Genomic DNA, 26,746 nt, shown 5'->3' on the forward strand with positions numbered 1-26,746 from the left:
CTACAGGTACAGACAGCATGTATTCAAAGTAAAATGTCTACATGCTGACTTTGAACTCGAAAGTATTCATGTTCTTTCCCTTACACAAGGCTGAGAAACCTTATTTTTTGTTCCAGAAGTATCACAACAAAAGTTTCATTACCATAAGCACACATGGAATAGCAGGCAGCGTGTCATGAAAATAGGTCATGCCAACCTTTTGTTTTAAGTTTTTATTCTTGATACGGGTCTTGATTCAGACACACACACACCTTCCCATCATATGTATTATAGACCGTCACAGCAGATGTCCTGGTCCTCTGCCTTAGTCTTTCCACTCCCTCTTCCCTAAGCCCCAATTGTAGGGCCTGTGTTGTAAATGTATTGATTGGGAGCCTGCAAGCCATGGTAAGTTGATCTTGGCTTTATCAGTTGTGGATTTCCATATGCTGCAAAAAGAAGCTTCTTTGATGAGGGGTGAAAGCTACACTCACCTATGGCTGTAAGGATAAGTATTTACAACAGTGAGATTATACTGGGTTTGGGAACTGCAGTGGTGGGCTCTCATCCAGATTCCGTGGCCTCACCAGCAAGAGGTAGCTGGCTCACTGTATGAGACCAAGCGGGAAATCTCCACAGAACAGGACTCAAGTCCAACTAGGTGACTGTTGGCTTCCCCAGGCTATAAGTGCTACTACTGCACCATGTGGAATATCTTGCCATGCTGGTCATTGTGGCCCATTGGTGTTAGAGCAGGATAGACTACTGGGTGTTTCATTGTCTAGGGAGAATAGTACCAAGCAAGCTCTTATTTCCCAGTGATCAGAGTGAAAACAAGTATCAGAACTTTATGTAAAATGTGTGGTAAAAAGTTGGTTTTTTGGTTTTCTGATTTTTTTTCCAGATGTGGTATTTCCTGCTTTTAATCTCAGCAACCAAAGACAGAGGCCCATCCGTGAGTTCAAGGTCAGTCTGGTTTACAAGCTGACCAGAGTTACGTAAGTGAGACCCTTTCTCAAAAGAAGCATATTTTCTTCCAGAGTCAAGGCAGCTTTCTGGTTGGTTCCTGTTTTCAGATGTTATGGGGACTTTATAATTCACATATAAAACATTGTGTGATGCTTGACTTATATTAAAATGTTTGTTCGTCATCCTTGGCTTTGTTTCTTGGCTCTCAAGAGCCCTGGGATCTCTGGCAATGAGCATCTTATTCCCAGACTTCAGTAAATGATGTGTGGACTGTCTTTTCTGATCAACAATTGTCAGACTGTGGGAAGTGTCTCTTGTAGATGATATGACTGAAGGCTAATAACCCTAGCTATAGGTTACGGGCTGAACACCAAAAACCAAGGCAAGATTAGTGCTGGGACTCTGAACCCTACCCCCTGATCTTCCAGCAAAGGAAAAAGGCAGAAGGATGATGTGATTTCCAATGACCAATGGGAGATTAGTCATGCCTGTTAATGAAGTCTCCAAAAAGCAACCTCAGTGTCCTTCAAGTCAGGTGAATGTGGGGAAGAGCCTGGAACACATGGGGGAGCTCCTCTGAACTCCCTCGCCCTGTCAATCTCCAGCTGCCATCCATCCCTTTATGAGGCCTTTAGAATGGATAAATTATGTGTTACTCATCCCCAAGGAGGCAGTAACCAATGTTACTTCTCTCATCAATGTGATCAAACACCTGACAAGAGCCAACTCAAGAGAAATTTGCTTCTTGGTTGAAGGGATGGTCCATCCCATCATGCAGTGGAGGAACAGAACAGTTGCCAGGTAACAGAGCTGGTGGCTGATTCCTCACCTCTATCTCCACCAATCAGGATGCTGGCTCAGCTGGCTTTCTCCTCTTCCTCCTTTTATTGAGTCTGGGTTCAACCTACATTTAAGGCAACTCTTTTCCTTTTTAAGATTTATTTACTTTATGTACGTGAGTACACTGTCTCTGTCTTCAGACACATCAAAAGTGCACATCGTATCCCATGACAGATGGTTGTGAGCCACCATGTGGTTGCTAGGAATTGAACAGGACCTCTGGAAGAACAGTCAGTGGGTGCTCCTAACAGCTGAGCCATCTCTCCAGCCCTTTAAGGCAACTCTTATCCCTTAGTTAATGTTTTCTGAAAATGATCTTACAGGAAAATATCTCTCTCTAACGTTCTAGGCATGTCATAACCCAATGAAGTAGACACTCCAAATTAACTATTACACCCAATATACAGAGAGCTGCTCTAAAATATACACATGACCTGTGGCTGCACAGGATCTGCAGAGCTAGCTGTCTGGGAGACCGCCATCAGTTAGAGACCAAGCAACCGGCTACCCTGGAGAATCTGGGACCAAAGCGTTGAAGGGTTTGGGAGCATATAAACAGTGTATTCCTATATCCCTAGTACTGTTTTATGCATTATTACATATTATATAATTAGATCTGCTATTAAAGAATTTACATGACTTCTGAATTTTAAGAGTAAAATTTCAAAAAGACCAACCTCCAACTGCATAGTAGTTACTCACGTCTTGTAGAAAGCAGCGGAACCAACAGCATGATAGGACCGTTAATGTTCTGGCACACATGCGTCATACAGACCTCTTGATAGTTGACAACACTTTTTTTTTATTAACGATCAAAAAACACTTTGCACTTATAAATAAACGCTTCTTTGATCAATATTAAATGAAAACTACCCAGAACCTTACAGGCCTTTCAGCAGGCGGCAGACATGATGTTCGGAAGATAGATGTTAGCTTGCTGCGATCAGAAGGATAGTGCTTTGCTGTGATCTATTTAAAATGTACCTAACAGCTTCCCTCACAGTAACTTGACTGAAATTACAACAGGAAAAGAAACCCAGCATTTATTCCTAGGTTTAGACATAACCCACACAAAGTTCCAACTATATGGCTTCTATACTTTTTCGTGAAGGTGCGCAAAAGAAATTCGGATCTCACTTTAGACCAAGAATTTCAGATGCAATAAGGCAACCTCTGAAGTCCAAAGTTCAATGAATGCACAACAGTTCAAGCAGCAGATACCACCTCAGAGGAAATATTTATTTTGCTTCTTTGTTTCCTTCCAGTGTTAATCCTGCTAATGTCTGCTAAGGTCAACCATGACTGGAACACATGCTGCTGATCTAGTTACACACACACACACACACACACACACACACACATACACTACACACACACACACACACACACTACACACACACACATTCCACACACACAAACACACACTCCACACACACACACATACACACTCCATGCACACACACACACTCCACACACTCCACACACACTCCATGCACACACACACTCCACACACAAACACACACACACTCCACGCACATACTACACTCACACATACTCCACACACACACACATTCATACACACACACACTACACGCACACACTACACTCACACACACACATGCACACTCACACACTCCACACACACACACACTCCACACACACACACATACACACACCTTCCCAGATGAACAATACAAATTCATGTAGTTCTCTCAGAAGAAATGTGAATTTACTTGCCTCTATTTTAAAAGAGACAAAGTTAAATCATCTAAGCCTCATTTCCTACTGGGTGACTTTAGTTTGTACATTCTCTTGGTCTCATAAAACCTATACATCGAGGAGGAGACTTGGGATTCCTCATCCTCACCGACAGAAACCCACAGCACAAATAGAGCCTCATAGAAATTTCAACATTGACTTTTGTTTTTTAATCTGAAAGCTTAGTTAGTAGGAGTCAAAGTTATATAAAGTCAGTAGTCTCTGCAAATCTGTTAGCTCAAGATAAACTCTGGCCTAAAGACTTGTCTTCAAAAGTCCACCATCAAAGGCCCTCCTGAGGTCTGTTTAAGAGTTCGCAGTCTCATAACCAAGGCTAAGCAGAACCACGTGACGTGTTTGCTCAGTTGAGTCGCTGTTCTGTACAACGGCTCTACTCACTCCTACAGGTCACCTCATCAGCAGACACTTACAACATCTGACTAGCTTCTACACCGAGTGCCAAAAAGTGCTTTGAATTTAAAGTTTGTTGTTTTTTTTTTTAACTTTAGTCTTCAATATTGAAACTGCTAAGTCACTCCATTTTTCCATTAAAAAGAAAAAGAAAAATATACTTGAGGCAAGGATTTGAAAATAACTTGGGACAAATTACAAAATAGGTTTAAGAAAAAAACTCAATATTTAGAAAAAAAAATTCCAGGGGGCTCAGTGGTTAAGTGCTTATTGCTCTCGAGGATGATCCCCGTCAAGTCCCAGCTCATGAGTACCACTCCAGCTCCGAGGGACCCAGACCCAACAATTTCTTCTGTCTTCCATGGGGACAATGAACAGAACATACACAGACACACATAATTAAAATTAAAATAAACCTTTAAAAAATACTCCATTAAGAAGTAATGTGCATGCCTGGGGTTGCTGACCACAGCCTTTTTGGTAATAAAAGGCAATTAAACACAAACAAACTATTCAGTAATATCCAACTGATAAAACATTACATAGTCAGTAAAGAAAACAAGGAAGATGGTGAGACGAAATGTGAAAAGGCAAATTCACAAAGGCATTTCAACAGTGCACAGCTCTATACCCAAATGCTGCACAGGAATACAATCAGAAACACTGTGTGCCTTGTCAGGGAAAGGGTGTCCTTCTATTGAATAACAATACAAAGGCCCTCTTGTGAGTATAAGTTCTTGAGACTGCAGAAAAAATGAAAATACATGTCTCTGAAAACTGATGTTCTCAAGACACCCTACTGACCTCACTCAGAAACCCGTTTGCCTCTACTGAAAAAGGTGCCACCTCACCCAGGGTCCAGTTCTCCTGAGATACACAATTAATGGTGCTGAATGGCTTCCCTGAATGCCCTGTGGCCTAGTCCCCATGTTGACATCATGGGACAGGCCCTGCATACTTTGTCCATCTTGAGCACTTTCATACAATACACAGTCGGTTTTAATAGACAAGGTAACAGTTTTTGCATCTCAGCCTATAAAAAAACCCAGAGGCACAATGTCACTCCTCTCCGAATTAACAGTTGTCAGTCAGGAGCCTAGCTTGGGTCTGTTGATTTGTTCAGTAGTGAGGTAGAGCCCAGGGCCTCACATAAGACAGGCAAAGGCTCTACCACTCCATCCATCCTTAGCCTAGTTACACGTTTCAAGTGAAAAAATGATGTTTCTATGAAACTGTGGCCATAAATAAAGACCACTAGGTGATATCCGCTAAACAAAGGATTACTTATGAAAAATAGCAATTTTTAACAGAAAAGAGAACTATTCAGTTCTCTATTTTATTATTCAACAATTCTGGGGGGGGGGGGGTAACTCATTTTTTTCCTAACTGCAGTAGAACAGGATTACAGCCTCCCCACAGGCCCCAACACAGAGATGGAATATCTTTGATGGCCTTATGATGACAGTGACAGCGTCCAAGCAATTCAAGCCTCTAATGAAAATGTTCAATCAAGAGCAGCTCACACCAAGTATGTACTGTTCTCAAACAGTTGCCTAACAATACATTTAATTAAGAAATTATCATAACTGTATGCTTACACATATGTGGATAGGCATCAATGAAGATTACAACAGCTCAGCCACAGTGCTGCAATGCTCTACACTACTACAAAACACCCACCACGGGCCTGACACACAGCCTGGCGGAAGGGCTTCACTTCTTGCAAACTATGTATCTTTGGCTAACATTCTCCCAGTTGATTACATTCCAAATGGCTTTCAGATAGTCAGGTCTGACGTTTTTATACTGAAGATAGTAAGCGTGCTCCCACACATCAATCCCCAGCAGTGGAATAAGGCCTATCAGAAAGAGAGAAAAAATATTCTTTAATACGGCATCATTCGCTTGCTTCTTATGTAATAGAAAATTTGCATACCCCTGCAAAAATATTTAAATTGTTTAAATAAAGAAATATAATAAATAATATGAAAAAACCTCTGAAAGATCAAGTTAAACTACAGAACCTTAATCCCTGCTGCTAAAATAGCAACAGAAGCACCAGTGTTGAAGCCCAGCCTTCTTTCCAGTCTCAGTCAGGAGCCACAAGTGAGAGGGGATGGCTAAGGCCCTGAGCTTCCTTTCCAGAGCATTGGAGAGGAGGAGGCTGAGAAACCAGTACTACTCTCCAAGGGTAATTTTAGTTTTCTGGAAAAAACATCAATGAGTCACTAAAAAGAGTAAGTTAACAAGAAGTTAAACAGGACCAAAGAAAAATGAACACTACTTTCAGAAATTAAGTGGCATAAATGAAGAATTTAGTTCTATATTTTTTTAAAAAAAAACTATTTAGGTCCTCAAGTCGGGTACAGTAGCACAGGTCTGTGTCCCCAACACACGGAGGCTCCCTCACCTGTGGTTCCTTGCAGTGGGTCCTGATTAGAGCAGGCGGCAATCTGTAAGCGACCTTGCTCCTTATTGAAGCCAAGCCAGCCCCAGCCTGAACCTTGGACTCCCACAGACACAGCTGTCAGTTTCTCCTTAAACTTCTCAAAAGACCCAAAGTCACGCTTGATAGCCTCCAGCAACTCTCCTGAAGGAAAAAGCAAAGACAGAAAAGACTTCAAAAACTACAGCAGAATGTTAGGTTCACAACACTAAAATAGTCTTGTCAAAGGACCACGCCCTTGAGAAGATGCCTGCAACCCTCGCAAGGCCAGCCTCCCTCCTGCAGGCGTCAGACACTGGGCTGAGGTCAATTAGTGAGTGCAGCCAGGGTCTCTCTGCTCCCTGTGCTAGTGAGGAGAACCAGGAAGGGAAGAGCCTTCTCACAGGCTTCCTTTCCATTTTTCCCCTTTCATACTTTTACCCCTATCCTATGGCCCCATTTGGAAACTGAAAGTTATTGCTGTTATTCAACCCCTTCTCCAAGCCTAGCTCTCCCATCTTCATCATACTGTTCTTTAAATGAAGGCTTCCCGCTTTTGTTATTGAGCTAATGAATGGTACACTTAAGAGGGCTGGAGCAGAGCTCAAAGAACAGACCTGATATGCATGAAGTCCTAGAGTTTACCCCAACAAAGGAAAGGAAAGAGAGGGGGCAGTGAGGGAAAAGACTCTCTCACACACACACACACACACATACACACACATACACATACACACACACACACACACACACACACACACACACACACACACACCTGGACTCAGACTTCTGATCCTCCTGTCTCTACTTCCCAAGTGCTGGGATTACAGGCATATACTACCCCACCCCTAGAATCTTTTTACTCTGTAGCAATATGGAACTGATTCTGCATGAAACGTATCAAACTGAATCAAATGGGTCCAACATCTCACTTCTCTCATTCTATTGCCTAAAATGTAATTATCTTTTACAAATATGGCTGATGCTTCACGTGATACAAACTATGTAACAGAAATATCAACATGAGGAAGAAGAGGAGGGGGAGGGGGAGGGGGAGGGGGAGGGGGAGGGGGAGGGGGGAGGAGGGGGAGGAGCACACTTTATATCCTGGTCATAGCCGAAGTCTCACAAGTCATGATGGAAGTGCTTATTACTAGTGAGTCAGGCTGCTTTTACAGCAACGGTAAAAAAACCGCACAAGCAACACTACACTGGGAATGTAGCTCAGCAGCAGGCTGACCTAGCACATGAGGACCAGGGTTCAATCCCAGCATCACCACCACAGAGATAGGGACTGGAGAAGAACCAACAAAACCAGATACTTAGGGCACATGCAAGAGGAAGAAAAATCTAGGGAGGAGATCTATATGATAGTCCTCACTTCCCTAATCAGAAGAAAACTGAAGTCACCCGAGCTTCCATAAGCCACACAGGAAGTCAGAGGAGCCATGGCAGCCATCTGGATGAGTCTTACAGGAGGTATAGGGTGTACAGAGGGGCTGAGGAGTAGAGGACTTGGGTTTTTGTTGTTGTTGGTATTGATGTTACTTTGGGTGGGTTTTTTGTTTTGTTTGTTTGGTTTTTTTGCTTTTTTAGGATTATTCTTCTCATTTATTCTATGTATATGAGTACACTGTCACTGTCTTCAGACACACCAGAGAAGGGCATCGAGCTGAACTCAGGACCTGTGGAAGAACAGTCAGCACTCATAACTGCTGAGTCATCTCTCCAATCTGAGGATTTGCTTTTGTTTAAAGACAAGTAAATTGTACACACCCTTCATTGCACAAAGGTTTTTGTTTTGTTTTCATTTTCATGGAAACCTTGTTTTACTGGGGCAAGTGACTTCCTCATATTAGGAATAATAATCAAAAGCACTACTCTGAGCACTTTACATACAACACTGAAAGCAGGCCCGTAATTACCCTGCGCCCATGGATGAAGCAAATACAGTTCAGATGGCTACGTGTCTTCTTTCCCAGGGTCAACTTCTCTAAGTACTAGGTTTGTCCAGGTTTTCCCTAACACTTATCCTAGGAGTGGGCAGGGTATGCAGGTCTGTGTCTGTGTGTGAGAGAGAGAAAGAGAGAGAGAGACAGAAAGAGAAAGCGGGTGACAGAGCTCCCTGAACACATTCTCTACTCCTCTCTTTGAAACGTAACAACTTGTCATATCCTGACTGTAAGAAATACACCTATATGGTAACTCAGGAGAACTCAGGTAATAAGAAAACCAACAGTCCTCTGGAGGCCAAGCCAATGGGCACATACTTATGTGTGCTGAGCTCAGTCCCTAGAAGAAAAAGAAGAAAATCATCCCCACACACACAGACAGACACACACACACACACACATATATATATATATATGTGTGTGTGTGTCTATCTATCTGTGTGGTGTGTGTGTTGTGTGTGTGTGTTTGTGTATTAAACAAACAAACTGCCTCAAAAAATAAACAAATAAATAAATTTATAAAGACTGTCTACATATCGATTTCCAGGCCAGCAAGAACCACACATTACTCTTTTAAAGAAAATTAAAAAGTTAAGAAAGGAGGGGGAACCCAACAATCATTCCTACTGTACACCAAGGATAAAGCTGTATCAGCAGATACCAACCTTTGGGTTCTCCACCACCCTTAGGGCTCAGGTTTGTCCAGAAAATGCTGTGATTGATATGGCCCCCGCCATTGAACTTCAGTGCAGGCTGAAGAGCAACCTGAGTTGTAACATCTCCTGAAATATAAAACGTAAACACCTTTTCAAAATCCATCCTCAGCCAGGTCAATAAAACCACGGCTTTCTTATTCCCAGCAGCATTCACTAAACAAATACAGCTCTGTCTCCACGGAAGGGTTGAAATCACCATGTTTTTACAACATTAAGAGGAAAGTTGTCAGATGTCACCTTAGAGGAAACGATTTCCCAACTGGGCTTTTCCCCTACTCACTATTACCACAGCCTTCCCAAATCTGTCATTTCCTAAATCAGAGTCTCTTCCCGTATTCACGATTATGTGATTTGCTTATTGCAAGTAAAATTTCCAGAATGTGGTAATTTCCTTCTCTTGGTTGGGCCACTTACACAACTATGCTAAAATACCACACTTCTCCACTAGATGCCCCCAGTGAACCAATTACTCAACCCGTTTCCCAGACCTGAGAGGCAATAAGAGTGTATTTAAGAAAAAGTGAATTTTACTGTCTGGTTTTCTCAAGCAATACAGCTAACCCAGAGACACGGCTAACAATTATTCTCCTTGTAAAAACTAATAGATTAAAAAGACAGCATACTATTTTGTTTAGCCATTAAAACAATTATTCCCAGAAGTTGTGGTTGGCTCAACAGGTAAAAAAACAAAAAAGCTCTTGCCAGGAAAACCTGACACCCTGACTTGAATTGACAATCTGAGCTCAGTTTCTGAATACCACAGTGAAAGGAGAGAACCAACTCCCCAAAGTTATCCTCTAACCTTCATCACACACCTGTACACACGCACACACACACCACACAGAGATGGGCTTTTTTAATACTATAGCACTCCCATATACATCATCTGGGGTACAAACACAGAAGTGCACATACCATAGATTTTGTTGGCTGAGCTCTTTAAAATATAGGTAAATAAATAAGCTTAACTACTGTTCCATTCAGTGACACTCAGTTTCTCACGAAATACCTATTTTTCCTGTGAACTTTGACCCCAAAAGTACCAAGTCTAGCTTGTTGGGCCGCTAAGTGCTAATTCCTCTCCCACAAGGGTAAAAGGTGTGAAACAGGATATCCACAGTGCAGAGACATCCATGGATCGAGCCAGGGAGTCCAAGTCCTAGACTGAACTAATCCTAATGTTGTCTGAAACAGTGACAATAATCAAACTCGGGCTGCAGTCTCCTGATGCCACTTCAGACCCTCTCCTGCACCTGCTGCCAGGCCACCAATAGCACTTGCTCTCAGCAAAGCCCCAGCCACTTCTAGCCCCAGGCATCCTGCCACTCAAGGCACCTGGCTGACCCAGCCTGGGCACTCTCAGCCCTCCTGCAAACCGCTGCCAAGACTACCTGAAAAAAAAAAAAGCAAAACGAACTTTCCCAAAGCCACGTTATATAACAGCCGCAGATTTTAAATATCCATATGCAAGACAAAAAATAAATATTCATTATGCAAAAAGGAGCGACGTCCCGGAGCTGTCTTTAAAGGGCCCTGGATTTACCACCAATGCTAGCTAGCAACACGGGTGGCAAAAAGGGACTCACAATGGTAAAAGTGCATCAAGTACTTTCGTGAGGTAGTGTTTTCCGAGATAGTAAACGACGTTTATGCAAACCAACCGAGATATTCCCCTGCATCGAAACAGACTTCCGTCTGGACACGGGGAGCCTCCAGTACAGGGACCTCGCACCTACCCTTGGCCAGCGCCTCGTGGTACTTCTCCTCGGTGACGTTCAGATTGTTCACGTAGGTCGCGTGGTGCTTGCTGTGGTGCAGCTGCATGATCTGCGCGTTAATGTGCGGCTCCAGCGCGCCATAGTCGTAAGGCAGGTCAGGGAGGCTGTGCTTGTGCCGGGAGCCCGCGGTACTGGCCGCGGGGCCCAGTCTTCTGCCCGCGCTGAAAGGGACAGAGAGGACGCCGCGTCATGCCACCGACACCGCGAGCCAGCCACGTCCGCCGCCCGAGACCAACCAAAGGGGGACGCCGCGGCCCCGGGCCCTGCCACTTACCTGCACGCCGCCCGACACAACATTGCTGAGGCGCCCACGACCGCTGCTCTCCTCAGAACACGGCCGTTCGCTAGCAGCCGCGCGTCTGCTCTGCGGCGTCCGCCCGGCGTCCGCAAGGACACAGCTAGGCGCTGACCCTGCCGGCAGCGCCCATCAACGGAGGGGAGGACCGCGACACGGACGGCCCAGCTTGTAACAGAGCGGCACAAAGGGAAGGCCGCGTCTCCCCCGCGCCGAGTTGGTAGAGCCCGCGGGCTTGCCACGGCCACGCCCCTAGTGTGGCCACGCCTCCATCACCGGCCTTGGCCTCGGCCCGCTCGTCCCCGCCCCCGGTGTGGCTATGCTCCACCCTCAGACTAGGCCCCGCCTCTTCTCGGGCCGCCTTGGCCACCTCTGCCTGTGAGCTACAATGTCTCCACTCCTTTTCCATTCCTGGTTCTGGAAAGCCCCAGAGACTTTCCTCCGGGAAGCCAGGGCCCTGCTGCTGGTCAGAGCCATGGCGTAATCAGGGGCCTTCTGACTCACTTAATTTATGCCCTGAGTGACCTTCCCCCGACCTGATCTCCACTGGCTGCCCAGTGACAGGGCTGCTGAATTTAAATCACATCTCAGGTTTTAGTGTGTTCATCTTTGTTGCCCCTGAGGTTAGGGTTGCTGACTCCAGGTGCAGCTTGCCAGCCTCGCAATTAACTAGCAAGAGTCGGGATTAGAAGGCCAGGTTCATCTTTCCTGACTAAACCCTGTAATATTTTGTGTATTCAGTAACTTCAAAACCAACCACCATAGGGGTTGGGGATTTAGCTCAGTGGTAGAGCGCTTGCCTAGGAAGCGCAAGGCCCTGGGTTCGGTCCCCAGCTCCGAAAAAAAAAAAAAAAAAAAAAAAACCAACCACCATAAATGTAAAACGACATTGTTTCCCTTTGTTGACTTACGGTCTAATAAGCTGCGGCTATCAAATGTTTTCATAGCAATTATACATAGAATTTAAGGCAGCTTTCCTCTGCCACTGATATAGGGTTTAGGTTTTCCCTGATTAGAAATCACTAAGGAAACAGAAGGCTGACTGAGTAGTTCCGGGTGGTTTTTCCCACCCCCTTTGCCTATTAAGGATGACTGGGCTTGGTAAGGGGAATTTCAAGAGGATGCTTTCCGATAGAAACTTGCCCACAGGCCTCAGACCCGAGTTGTATTATGAATGACCTGGGTCAGCATGGTTGAAAACAGAAGTTGGCATATTAGCTGAGGAAAGGTGGCTCTGACGGTATTCCTCCCCGAGGTGGTCTAACACTGTTACCAGGAGGGATCCCCTAGTCAGTTCCACAAACCTGAACTCAGAATCTCTGCATGAATACAATGATCTCAGCTGTGTCCTCTTCTGGGTTTTCTTTTCTCTTTTAATTGTTTAGGTTAGCATACTGTAGTGGCTGTTCCTGGTTGTCAACTTGACTATATCTGGAATGAATGACAATCCAGAATTTTCAGAAGGCTCACCCGTGATCCTGAGCTTGAGGCTGGGAGATACAAGTTTCTGACCTAGATCTTGGCATGGAGATCTTGAGGCATAGTGGCCATGAAAAGCCCAGGCTAAGGTAGTACATGCCTTTAATGCCAGGAGATCTCTCGAAAGACCACTGGGGTGGGGAAGACCCCCACTCAAATCTCGAGACAACGCAACCCCCCAAGAACTCACGAGAAGCCAGTCTTGATGTAATAAACAAGAGGTATATTTGAGGAACCAGAGCTCTGGGGAAGACACGTATCTCACACAGGAGACAGAGGAGTCGACCCTGAGCCCAATTAGAGGAAGGTATTTATAGGGAAAATTACATAGGTAGTTGGCAACAGTCACACAAAGCAATTTCATTGGTTTGTAACTTGGGCTCAGTTCTACTCTAGGCCACCCTGCTTCTGGGGCAAGCTGACCCTAATTCTCGTTTTTCTCAGGACTGTTGAGTCAGGCCTTATCGAGGCCAGATGGTTTGTGGTGGTTATTGCCAGGCTTCATCCCCAAAACATGTTATGTTATTCTTTGCTGTGAGGTGCACTTGTCCTCACAGCACGATCAGTGGGGGATAGTTTAAAATCTTTATTCTTTCATTCCCCACTTCTGCCTGTGACTAGTTCTAATCTTAGAACTCAGGGCCTTCTTCAATTTTTCTCTTAAGGTCTTCTGAGGCACGATATTGTTGGCAAAGCATTAATATCTGTACTGCATTAACTCTTTCTCTAATAAAGGCTATTAACTTATTAAAAATACAGGGTCCAAATGTCAAAAGTAACAAGAGAATACCTAAGGGTCCTAAGAGCGTGGAAATTAGTCTCACATCCCCAAGCAGAACAGTATAAACTTTCTAAGCCCCCACAATGCCGGATGGTAGCCTGGTCTCGAACATCTCAGGGGGCAAACGTAAAGCCCCAGTCTCCCCAGTTGGCACCTTGCTTTTGGACTTCCGCACCTGAACTTGCCCCCAGGTGAAATCTCTTTGGGACTTCTAAGGGCATACTCTGAGGGTCTGTGTCAGGAATGTCCTAGGTGTCCAGCCCAGCTACCAACTTACAAAAGTCAGGGGCGAGAGTGGGTCACCATGTGTATGGTGGGGCCACCTTGGAGATGGACCACATTACCTCCCTGGCCTGGGAGGAAACTTGCCAAATCAGTTTCTGGGGGATATGGAGATTATAAGCACTTACAACAGAGACGAAGCTTAAGAGGATTAACAGTCTTTTCTAACTTCCATTCATTTCTGAGAACATCTGGTGCTGTCTTCAAATGGGAGGTGTGGACTCATGCAGCAATCCCATCTACCTTAACAGCAGTGGGAGTGGTTAACAGTACTAGATAGGGTCCTTTCCAGTGAGGTTCTAAATTCTTAGCCTGGTGTCGCTGGACCAGGACTGTGTCTTCCTCTGGGAACTGGTGAGGCGCCCTGGACTTCCCGTCTTGTAGGTGTCCTTCACTTGACTCCAAATTCCACTTTGGACTGTGTCTAAAGCCTTTAAATGAGCAGAGTTTTAGGAAAAAACCTCAGGGTAGGGGACCCCACCCGATTCAATGAAGGAGGGGGCTCCCATACATAATCTCATAAGGTGTTAGGCCAAAAGGGTCAGGAGTGTTACAGAGCGAAAGGAAGGAGGACAGTCCAGTCTCCCCCGCCAGTCTCTAAGGCCAATTTTGTCAAGGTCTCTTTTAGAGTTCAAGTTATCTTTTTTATCTGCCCTGAACTCTGTAGTCTCTTTGGGGGTGTGGGTAAGGCTGAATCTGGAAGGGGCATTTCTTGCTCTGAAGAGAGCAAGAGGGAAGGAGTGCCACCCAGTCTGCACCAGTCTCCATGGTCAGTTTGGTCAGGGTCTCTTTTAGATTTTTATTTATTCTCTCTACCTGTCCTGAACTTTGAGGTCTGTAGATGTAATATAATTTTTAATTGACCTCTAAATACCTGGCCACATCCTGGCTTACCTTGACAACGAAGGCAGGGCCATTGTCTGTCCCAATTACCTTGGGCACTCCAAACAGGGAGAAGATTTCTTCTAGTATCTTCTTGATGACTATTGAGGCTGTATCTTGCTTGGTGGGAAAAGCTTCTACCTATTCCTGAAAAGATATCTATAAACACTAGGAGACATTTGTAACCATATTTTCCTGGTTTTATCTCTGTGAAGTCCATTTCTCAGTAGGATCCAGGCCATTCCCCACGGAGTCTCCTACCAGAGTCAACTTTCCTGAAAACAGTTACCTTTTGACATGGTATACATCAGTGCACTCACTATCTGTTCCACAAGGTACTCGAGGCGTGTGACTTAATGTTTAGTTTTTGAAAACATCTAGATGAGTTTGCTTACCCCTAAGTGAGTCCATTGATGCATTTGTTTTATCATGGCCTCTGCCTATTTTTGTAACAGGATCTTCTTTCCCGTTGAGGTGTACCAGAGTCTCTTCCTCGGCCTGGCTGGGTCATGGAGGTCCCTTAACAGAGCCAGAATCTCTTTTCTCTTGCCCTCAGATGTCAGCAGGCCCCTCTGCTGATGGGCTGTAGCAAAGGCATACATGCTGTCCACATAGATGTTAAGTCTCCTTCTCAGCCCAATGGCTTTGGTGAGGGGAGCGAGCTCTACCCTCTGAGTAGTGGTGCCTTCTGGTAGGGCCTGAGCCCAAATGACTCTGTTTCCATCTACCACTGCTGCTCCAGCCCATCTTTTTCCTTCTCTAAGAAGCTGCTCCCATCTATGAACCAGATGGCATCTACCCCCTCTGGTGGCTGGTCAGTCAGATCTTTATGCCACCCCTGTGCTTTAGTGAGCACCTGCTGACAGTCATGAAGGGGGTGTCTAGGTCGGGGTCTGGGAGCAGGGTTGTAGGGTTCAGACTTGTAGGGGCAGTCTGGAATCACAAGGAACAAGTGGGATACCCAGCCCATGCCAAGGTCCACCATTCTTCGGGTAGTCCATGAGTATCGTTTGTTGCCGGTAGTCCCCTGTACTCAAGGTCTTTTACTGGGCACTAGCCCATTTGGGCGTAGGAGCACAGAGTGTTGGGCCCCCGTATTCACAAAACAACTGGGCAGGCTTCCCTTCTATCTTTGCGCATAGCCAGCACTCTAGGACTGAGAGGCTTCCCTTCTGGGCTGCTGGAGAGGCCCCTCTTGTTTTTCCTGGGGCAGTCCCTGACCCAGTGTCCTTTTTCTTTGCATTGGGCACACTGATCTTTAGCCAGGAATTCTCTTCTGTTGCCAGGTACTGTCTTCTTAGGTTCCCTAACTACTGTGGCCAGTATATGTTCCTCTCCTGTCTTTTAGCTCTCTTTAGCTCTCTAACCTCCTCTTCTTTTTGTCTCTTTTCTTCCCTAGCTTCCTGCTCTTTTTACCTTCTTTCCTCTTTCTCTTCCTCAATCTCTCTGTTATATCTTCTGCATCTTCCTCTACAGCTACTAGATGCTGTCCACTTATGTGCACACTTCTACCTTACTTTCTCTACACTGACTCTCAGCAACTTAGCTTAATCCTTCAAATTTCTGTAACTTTCTCTCTTTATATCATTTCCTTACCTTAGCCAGATTGGTGGGGCATTTTCCAGCCCCTCGGAGACCCACTCTTGGAGCCTGGCGGTAGACCTGGAGCACTCCCTACCTTCAGGGGTATTGAAGTCAACAGTCAGGAGTGAGGGTCTTCCATCCATGTCTGGAACATTCTTTCTGGCCTCTAGTAGAATTCTGTCTTTCCTTGGTGGTAAAGAAGACCTGTAACAGTTACTAACAAGCATCTCAAGTAGGATGGTGAGAAAACAAGAAGAGAATCTAGAGAATAGAGGTCCACTGAAGAGGACAAATAGCATTTAGTCACACAGCTAAGCCAGGAGGCTTTCTTGGGACAAAAAGACTATTGTAAAAATAAGCACAAGCTTTGTGTCTGTGAAACAGAAAGGCGAGCAGAGAGGCAGCTGATCTGTTACCGACTATCTCTCTGGACTTAGATTTTACTTAAGGAGTATCTCTCTTCAGTGTCAGCTTGGTGGCTTTGCCTCTCAAGAGATCCAGCCTCCAAACGTCACTAGGCTTCCAGTAAGAACTAATAACAAAAGGATGGAGAGATGGTTAGGACCTGGGTGCTAGATGCCAAGTGGCTGACAAAAGAATTGTAACGGGTTCACCTGGGACTTTCAGGACCTCAGTAGCAGCCCTTTACCAAACGTCTCACTGGGTTAAAGGCCCATGGAAAAGAAAACATTAATCCTGACCTTGGCCACAGCCAAAGCCTGAATTCTAAATTTTGACTGGCAAAACAAAGTTCTTCATAGTTCATTGTAGATTCTTTTTGAAACTATTTTAGGGGCTTTCTTGCCCTCCAACCTGGGGCATTTTGACCACAGGGGCAGGAACTGGCTGCTGTGGGGATAGGATCAAAGGCACTCTCCATGTCAATGATGACTAACAGGGAAGGTTACTTAATGTTGGAGATCAACTCCTCCCTTGGAATAGGGCAAGCAGATAAGGCAGGCTCCCTTAAAGAACTTCTCTTAATGAACACTCTCCTTCTGTGAGCAAGTGTTGAAGGTCTGGCCACTGAAGGCAGCAACTGGAATTTTTTTCAGGGCCAAAAGTCTCATAAAACAACCACTAACTCCACGCTATCTTTTTGCTGTCAAAGCGTCAACCCCGGCCAGCCTCATCACCTTGAAACTCCTCTTACGCTGACCTGGCCTGAGCTGCACCGCTGCCCATGCGCAGCCTGCAGCTTGCTTGCTAGATGCCACCCTCAGCCCCACACTTCCTCACTCTGTGCTGTCCCTTCCTTAGAAGTTGTGAATGTTTAAGCAACAGGGAGAATTTTTCTTCAGGATCTAAGGTAAAGCTTTCAGGTTCTTGTTAATGCCTGCTTCAGACGGGGGTCACTCGCTAACCTGGAGTTCTTCATATACAACTGTTAACAGCGGCTAGACTGGACAAGGGGAATAAAGGGAGGGGCATCTCTCCTTGGGGAGGAGGCTCAAGAGAAAAAGATAAAACTCCCTGGCAGAAAACAATTTTTCTCAAGCAAATTATTTTTAACTTTTAAGTTAAGCACCAAGAGGACCAAGTAAAACTCTTTGATGAACAAAACAAATAATTCCATGATTAAGTTTCCATTTATAAAGATCAGAGGAGGAAGGCCAATACTGAAGGGGCTGCATCCCCTTGCCCGGACCTGGGGGAGGTCTGTAAGCCTGCAAGGGAAAAACAAGAATCGGGCCAATAGAGGAGTCAGGGGTGAGTGCTCGCCAACTTAGCGTCCCCTGGGCCAGATCAGAAGCGTCTGCCTCCAGAGGGGCAGAGGATTCAGGAGGTTGGGTACACCATAAGTGTGCAAAGGCATGGCTACTGTGGAGTCAGGCTCTGTGGGGCTCTGAGCCCTGCAGCTTCGGGTACCTGTAGCTGGACACCCACTCCCTGCTTCTTCTTCCTGTGGAGCAGAGATTAGAGGCTGCTGGGGAGGAAATGGGGTATACAAGGGAGGAGCTGGCCATTCAGGAGGCTCCTCAATCTCAGGATAGATCTTAGGAGGAGCAGAGGGTACTGAGGATTTTGAACCAGGTTTTGCCAGACTGAGATGTAAAGTTGCTGCTCCTGTTTTTTCCTGAAAACAACAGCTTTAACATCAAGAATCATAGTCAGGTCAAAAGAGCCCTCGGAGGGCCAGCCGACACCGAAAGTCGGCCACAGAGGTGCAGAAAGTCTGCCACTTTCCCTTCTTAACTTTAGCTGACATTATTATGTGCTCTGTCCCTAACTTCAGTCCAATGGTCCACCGTCAAAGACAAAGGGGTTGTCACAGTCTGCCCATAGCAAAGAAAAAGAACACCAAACACAGAAACAGAATACAGACAACAGACACTAACACGTCCAAGCACACTCGTCCACACCTAGACTTAAATAGGCAGTCAAACACGACCTCTGACGGGGTGGGATTCCTCGTCCACTCCCGCCTAGGTAAAAGGAGCATTCCGTCTCCTTTTCTCAAAAAACCACATCAGGTCCTCCTCACTGCTCACAGTCAGGTCCTCCCGACTGCTCTCCACCCGTGGAACGTCTTCCAGGACTGCAGCTTGCAGGCCCGGGGCGTCCCCCCTTCCGCAGCCAGAGGGTCCTCACGGACTGCAGAGGCGGCTGCACAGAGTGGGATTCCACGTCCACTCCCTTTGTTTCAAACCAAAACCAAAACTCTTTTCCGAAACTAACCAGAACCAAAACAGAGACAGACACAGACAGCAGCCGCACATTCAGACACAATTGGGGATCCCCCTTACCTCCAAGAAGGTCTTCAGAGTTGTGGGTGGTTGCAAGATCCTAGACGAGCCCCCATAATGAAAGACCACCGGGGTGGGGAAGACCCCCACTCAAATCTCGAGACAACGCAACCCCCCAAGAACTCACGAGAAGCCAGTCTTGATGTAATAAACAAGAGGTGTATTTGAGGAACCAGAGCTCTGGGGGAAGACACGTATCTCACACAGGAGACAGAGGAGTCGACCCTGAGCCCAATTAGAGGAAGGTATTTATAGGGAAAATTACATAGGTAGTTGGCAACAGTCACACAAAGCAATTTCATTGGTTTGTAACTTGGGCTCAGTTCTACTCTAGTCCACCCTGCTTCTGGGGCAAGCTGACCCTAATTCTCGTTTTTCTCAGGACTGTTGAGTCAGGCCTTATCGAGGCCAGATGGTTTGTGGTGGCTATAGCCAGGCTACATCCCTAAAACATGTTATGTTATTCTTTGCTGTGAGGTGTACTTGTCCTCACAGCACGGTCAGTGGGGGATAGTTTAAAATCTTTATTCTTTCACTCTGAGTTCATCTGGGACAAAGCAAGCCCCAGATCCAGGCTTAGTAGTGCACACCTTCAATCTGGGTCACACCTTCTGCTGGAAACCTATGTAAGGGCATTGGAAGGGGGAAGAGTCTCTCTTTTTGGCTGCTTACCTTGTGGGACTGAGCCACTGCTAGATCCTTGGACTTCCATTCACAACTGCTGCTGACCATTGCTGGGGAGTTGGACTATAGACTATATACTATATTTATACTCTACCCATAAGTTCTGTGACTCTAGAGAACCCTGACTAATACGCGTGCAAAGCAATGGATTTCATTAGGGCCTTTTTCATCTAGATTTATTTTTCTTTCATGTCATAAATATTATCCAGACAGGAATTTAAGCAGAAATATGTGTGCTTAGGTCCAGCCTGGGTATGTTCTTTAGTTGGTGGTTCAGTCTCTGAGAGTTCCTAGGGTCCAGGTTAGTTGACTCTGTTGGTCTTCCTGGAGTCTCTGTCCCCTTAGGGACATATGTGTATGTAGGTGCTGTGCTCGTGGAGGCCAGAGATCAATGTCTGGTGTCTCTCAATGAAGCTGGTCCCCATCTGTCTTCACCACTGCCCCAACAGCAGCAGAGTTACAGCCAGGCACCACTACCACACCCGACTTTTATGTGGGTGCTGGGAATCTGACTACCTCTACACACCTCTCCACGCATGCCTTTCGTCACCTGACCTTATCATTGTGTTTCTTACATTTAACTCATCACTAATTCCTTAACCTGAGGCTTGTTACTTCCCCTTTGTTCTGGCCTTAGGCCTAGATTACATTTTCTTCTCAGCTTCACTGAAGACTCAACCTCCTGCCATTTCCTCTGACTGGTCCCTGACCAACTCTTCCCACCCCTGCAGGGAACCCAAGAAACCAGAACTGAATCAAGGAAGGTTGAAAAGAAGGCTCGTCCCATATTTAAAATCAGCAGGCCCTTCCAAAATCTCCCCCATTAATGACTATGAAATGTCCCCCAATTCCATTAGGGGAAAAAAACAAAAACAAAAACAAAAAAACAGCAAAAACTGCTCTCACATCTATTGCTACAAGGAAAAGATAATTTGTGTCCGTGTGGCCGCCAGGTGGCGCTCCTTCCCAGAGAACAGCACTATACAGCGCTTTCAGCGTAGTTTTTGTTGAAAAGGTAGGTCAAGGGACCACAATTCCATGTGCCTACCTATGGAGTAGTGTCTCAAGGAGTAACCACATCTCAGCTCACTTCTGTTGTTGGGCAACTTGCTGATTTTTCTCTGGTGTTTGGCAGGATAGAGCAGTTAGAATAGAATTGTTACAGAAATAATATGCCTTATCAGAGAGAGATCACGCCACACACTTAGCGATTAATTAATGAAAAGCTCTTCATAGCCTTTGGCTATCATATCTGCCAGCATAGACAGGACAATGTCCACAATAGCCTGACCCATAATGGTCAGCACATACAAAGTGAATTTTATCGTGGCATGATTCATGTGGACCTTCAGTGCTGGCTAATCAGTCATGGTGTTTTCAATCATGAAGTAGATAAGAAGCCTACTGCATTCCTGTTTGATGTGTATGTAGGAAAATTCTCAAAGAAAGGCTACATTGGACCGAGACAAAAGGGGATCTTGGCCAATGAACCAATTTGCAGACTGGAGCCAGTTTGAAGACCCAGAACCCTTAGAATGAGGGTACAGTTAGGTTCCCCTGAGGAAGGACCTTGATAAAAATGCCTAAGGGTTTTACTGTTAGCCTTTTCCCCAGAGGTAGATATACTTAGAAGTTGGCAGAATGGTGAATCAAAAACACTATCAAATCTTTGAAGGAATTGTGGAAATTGGCGCTACAGTCAAGGACTTAAAAGGTTCATAAGCCTGAGGTGTATGTAAGTTAGTAAAGTCTTCTATTGGGGGGGGGTGTGGGAACGACTCTCATTTTGGCATTAGCCACAAACTGTCAAAAGTTTTATATACTGGGTCACCAAACCCATGGCCTCTCACAATTGGTGGGTCAGGACAATCAAATTTGTCTCCTTGAGTTTGTAACATAGTTCCTGCCATGTGCTTTCAGTTTCTCTGAACTCCCCAGAGAAGCTTCAGTAACTAGAGGCACTGATAATTGTAAGTGTTGGCAATTTAGAAAGCCTACTCCAGATTTTTAAAATGTTCACCCTTGGGGCTGGAGAGACGGCTCAGCAGTTAAGAGCACTGACTGCTCTTCCAGAGGTCCTGAGTTCAATTCCAAGCAACCACATGGTGGCTCACAACCATCTGTAATGAGATCTGATGCCCTCTCCCGGTATGTGTGAAGACAGACACGGTGTACTCATACATTAAATAAATAAATAAATAAATAAATAAATAAATAAATAAATAAATAAAATGTTCACCCTTATACTTCTGGGACCAACATCTGTATTAGTCAGGGTTCTCTACAGTAACAGAGCTTACAGGATGAATCTGCATATGGAAAGGGGATTTATTAGAATGATTTATATGCTGTGGTCCAGCTAATGGAACAATGACTTCCTACGAATGGAAGGTCCAAGACCCCAGTGGCTGTTCAGTCCACAAAGCTGGATGGCTCCGTTGGTCTTTGGTAGATGAGCAGAATCGCAAAGCCATAGACTGCACTGCCAGTGAAAGATTGGCTTCCCGGTGAGGGTGAGAGCAAACAGCCAAAGACAGCAAGCTTCCTTCTGCCATGTTCTACACACAGGCTGCCGGTAGAAGGTGTGGCTCAGATTAAAGTTAGATCCTCCCACTTCAGAAGATCGGGATCAAAGATTTATCTCTCCACCTCAAATCCTGATTAGCAGTAGGTCTCCCCAGTTCTAACGATTCAATTAAGAAACAGTCCCTCACAAGGGTGCACAGTCATTTAGGGTTCACTTAGCTAATCCCAGATGTAGCCAGGCTGACAAGAATAGCCATCGCAGACATCCTCCATGAAGATGGGGTCTACAGACTGACTACCTTACATAGGAATAGATTCTATAGATTGACAAACTCCCAGGAAGAGTCTGAAGGGAATACAGCGTTGTCTTGGCCGCACATCACAAAGGTCCTGTTTCCCCTCTCCCAGCTTTCTGGGCACAGCTTAGGCATCTCTTCCTCTGAAGAGACAACCATGTGTATGTAACATTCCTGGTTTCCCTAGAGCTTACCTGTGAGCGCAAGGACCCAGTCTACTGCCACACCTGACATTCAACGGGATCACTGACACAGATGAGTAGTACTGAGGGAAAAGGTCAGGAGGTCAACGAGGACAGTTGGGGGTGATGAAAGAAAGGGGTCACCTTTCCCCGATGTTCTTAGTGACATGACGAATACCTCTACAACAAAGGGCAAGTTAGCAAGAAAACCTAAGCTTATTTTTGATGCCAGGTATTGAACCCAGCCCTGGTATCGAACACATGCTAAGCACACAATGCAGCCCCACAACAAATATACTAACATACATAAGCACGAGAGTCATACAAGACTCATAAAAAAGTGATACAGAAAAACACTAAAAAGTCATACAAAACCTCAAAGGATACGTCATTTGATTGAAATTTTTTCTTTTCTGCTTTGTGTAGACAAGGTTTCCCTAGGTAAGCCAGGCTGCTCCAGAACAATATACAGGTCAGGCTAGAGTCTGACTTGAAAACCCCCTGCCTCTGCCTCTGCCTCCTGAGTGCAAGGATTACACGTATGTGCTGCTGTGCCCAGATGATTGAATTTAACTTTTTTTTTGTGTGTGTGGGGGAAAGGAAAGTGGGACAAATTTAGAAGGAGCGCACATGCATTCTAGAAGAAATGAGCTAAGGACAAATGGCCTGCGCAAAGCTGCTCTGGGCTCTGGAGGAGTTTGCTCTGAATCTCTTCCTCTATGGCAGGCAGAGGTTTGTCAGTGACAACTTGGACTTCCTCTGTGACAGTTGAGGTTCATAGCTTATGGGGGGGGTGTCTTCTGTTTTGGGGGATTTTGAGACAAGGTCTCAAGGCTACTCTGTGTACCGAGGATGACCTTCCAGGTGACCTCCCATGTGTGCATGTACCACAAGTCCGATTTATGCAATGCTGGGATGGAAACCGGGCCTTGTGCATGCCACACCAGGACTGTAACAACAGACCTACACCTCAGCCCTCTTTTCTGGTCTTTCCAGTGCTATGCACTCCAGTTTTGTTTTGAGCTCACTCTGTGGTCCAGGGTGGCCTCACTTGAAGCCATCCTCTTGTACCTGAAAGCTGAGGCAGGAGGATCACTAAGAGGTGAAGGTGACCATGTGCTACCTGAGATGGTATTTCCAAAAGCCCAGAAGAAAATGTGAAAGGCAACATTTCAGGGAAGAGAAGGAAAAGGAAAATTGGAGAAAGGAGGAGGGAAGCCAACATTGGCTTATTCTAGGAAAATTATTCTAGGAATAATTCATGAAGATGAATTATTGGGATGAAGATATGATGACTCAAACAGACCCAAGGCAGTGTTCGTGCCAGCTATTGGGGTAAACACCTGTAATCTGTATGCTTTCGTGGTAGAGGCAGGAGGACCAGAAACTCAAGGTCACTCATTAATATAGCAAGCTCAAGGCCAGTCTAGGTCAACACATACACACACACACACACACACACACACACACGCATGCACGCACGCACGCACATGCATACACACACACACACACACACACACACAAACACTGGGAGGGGAGCAGAGAATGGGTGCACTAGCATCAAGAAGAACATGGCCCCCAACAGCATTTGCCACACTTCCCCAGTACAATTTGGCAGAAATGCAGTGAGATTTAAGCACTGGAGCCTTTTTCAGGAAACTGATTTACATTGACTGGGTAGCTAGGATGAACACGATAGGGAACCGGACAGAAAAATGGCTTTCTTTTTTTTAAAGAGTTATTTATTTTATGCATACGAATACACTGTCCATCTCTTCACGCACACCAGAAGAGGGCATCAGATTCCATTACAGATGGTTGTGAGCCACCATGTGGTTGCTGGGACTTGAACTCAGGACCTCTGGAAGAGCAGTCAGTGCTTTTTCTTTTTTTTCTTTCTTTCTTTCTTTTTTTCGGAGCTGAGGACCGAACCCAGGGCCTTGCGCTTTCTAGGCAAGTGCTCTACCACTGAGCTAAATCCCCAACCCCAGTCAGTGCTCTTAACCGCTGAGCCATCTCTCCAGCCCAGAAAATGGCTTTCTAAGGATGTGTTTCTTTTTCCTGATGCAATCGTTTTCCTAGCGATTGGAGGTCCCCCCAAAGGACTGTGTCTTAAAGCTTGGTCCCCAGGTTGGTAGTATTGGGAGATAGTAAAATCTTCAGGAGGTGAGTCCAGGGGCAGAAATTAGGTCACTGTAGTGATGCCTGCCCTTGAAGGAGATATTGAGATCCTAGGTTTTTATTTCTTATGCTTCCTGGCTGCATGAGATAAGCAGGATTCCTCCCTGTCCATGCTCCTGCTATGATGAATTGTGCCGTCATAGCCCCTAAACAACAGGCCTAACCAATCAGACCATGGGATGAACTCTGAAACCAGGAGGAAAGAACCAACCAATCCATTTACCATTCATTTCGCTTGATACAGTGTGCATTTGGTAGTGTATAGAATTTCCTTATACTTCGATGTCTTATTTGGAATGGTTTGCATTTAGATACTATGGTGAGTCAACTGCTTAATATTTATCAGGGGGCGGTATGAGATAGCTCAGTGGGTAAAGGGGTTTACTGCTGTGAACGGATACCATGACCAAGGCAACTCATAAGGACAACATTTAATTGGGGCTGGCTTACAGGTTCAGAGGTTCAGTCCATTATCATCAAGGCGGGAACATGGCAGCACCCAGGCAGGCACAGTGCAGGGAGAGCTGAGAGTTCTACATCTTCATCTGAAGGCTGCTAGCAGAATACCAGTTTACACGCAGGCAGCTAGGATAAAGAGTCCTTAAAGTCCACAGCCATAGTCACACACCTATTCCATCAAGGCCCCACCTACTCCAACAGGGTCACACCTTCTGATACTGACACATCCTGGGCTGAGCATATACAAACTATAACAAGGGTAAATATACCTGCGGCCAAAACTGTCAACCTGAGTTTGATCCCTGGGACCCACATGATGGAGAGGATAATGACTCCTGGAGGTTGACCCCTGACCTCCACAGGCATCATGACATGGTTGTTAACTTGACTCTATCTGGAATGAACTACAATCCAGAATCGGAAGGCTCACCTGTGATGCTGATCTTGAGGCTGGGAGATAGAAGTTTCTGACCTGGATCTTAGTATGGAAATCCTGAGGCAAAGTGGCTATGAATCCCAGGAGCTTAAGGCAAGGAGATCTCTGAGTTCAAGGTCACCTGGGACAAAGCAAGCCTCAGATTCTAGACATGGTGGTACACACCTTTAATCTGGGACACACCTTCTTCTGGAGACTTAGGTAAGGACATTGGAAGAAGGAAGAGTCTCTCTTTTTCACCTGCCTTGGGGACTGGGGCACCACTAGATCCTTGGACTTCACAGCTGCTCCTGAGTTGGACTACAGACTGTAAGTCATCAACAAATTCTCTTACTGTGTAGAGACTACCTGTACATTCTGTGAGAGCCCTAAGACACATGGCATGCAAGCCCTCACACATGTCCACATGTAGACATATGCATGCATACAAGATAAATAAAAATGTAATTTAAAAAAAAATAACCAAATAGCCAAGCCTAATGGTGCATGCCTTTAATTCTAACACTCAGAAGGTACAGGAGGCTGAACCCTGTGAGTCTGAGGCCAATACGGTCTACCTAGAGAGAGTTCCAGGATGATCAAAACTATACAGAGACCCTGCCCCCATGGATGCATGGATGAATGGATGGATGAATGGATAGGTAGACAGACAGGCAGACAGACAAGTAGATTTAAAAATAGGGGTGGTAAAGATATGGCTTAGTGATTAAGAGCAGGTACTGCTCTTCCAGAGAACTGAGTTTGGTCCAGCACCCAGGTCAGGCAGCTCCTAATAATGACCTATAATTCCAGTTCTGAGGGATCGGTGCCCCTTCTTGCCTTGTGGGTACCCCTCCACACATATGCACATGCAGTCTCATTCATATATATATATATATATATATATATATATATGATTTAAAACAAAATTAAAGCTCGAGCTGGGCAGTGGTGGTGCAAGCCTTTAATCTTGGCATTTAGGAGACAGGCAAGTGGAACTCGGAGTTTGAAGCCAGCATGGTCTGCAGAGGGAGTCTCAGGACTACATAGGGAAACCCTGTGCTGTGTGTAGCTTTCACTACCCGGCCTAAGCTCCGGGAATGGGCGGCAGCTACCAGCTCCCAC

General features: G+C 45.5%; 1 protein-coding gene and 1 long non-coding RNA gene across 4 annotated transcripts; both read right to left on the bottom strand.

Annotated features, from left to right (window-relative positions):
• Positions 1–4,356: 4,356 nt before the first annotated feature.
• On the bottom strand, positions 4,357–11,208 carry Sod2 (superoxide dismutase 2). Its single transcript, NM_017051.2, is given in 5 exon segments — positions 4,357–5,816; positions 6,368–6,547; positions 9,000–9,116; positions 10,787–10,989; positions 11,103–11,208. Coding segments are annotated over 5 exon segments (669 nt in total). The 5' UTR covers positions 11,126–11,208; the 3' UTR covers positions 4,357–5,670.
• Positions 11,209–12,804: 1,596 nt separating this feature from the next.
• On the bottom strand, positions 12,805–19,227 carry LOC148006946 (uncharacterized). Of its 3 annotated transcripts, XR_015649262.1 has the most exons (3): positions 18,879–19,227; positions 14,560–16,317; positions 12,805–14,096 (listed from the first exon to the last, which is right to left on the bottom strand). It is a non-coding gene; the product is annotated as an uncharacterized LOC148006946 (long non-coding RNA). The 3 variants fall into 3 exon arrangements; XR_015649261.1 differs by lacking the exon at positions 14,560–16,317; XR_015649258.1 differs by having other exon boundaries at positions 12,805–16,317.
• Positions 19,228–26,746: the final 7,519 nt, after the last annotated feature.

The sequence above is a fragment of the Rattus norvegicus genome, chromosome 1, assembly GCF_021556685.1.
Source record: "Rattus norvegicus strain SHRSP/BbbUtx chromosome 1, alternate assembly SHRSP_T2T, whole genome shotgun sequence".
Taxonomy (NCBI): domain Eukaryota; kingdom Metazoa; phylum Chordata; class Mammalia; order Rodentia; family Muridae; genus Rattus; species Rattus norvegicus.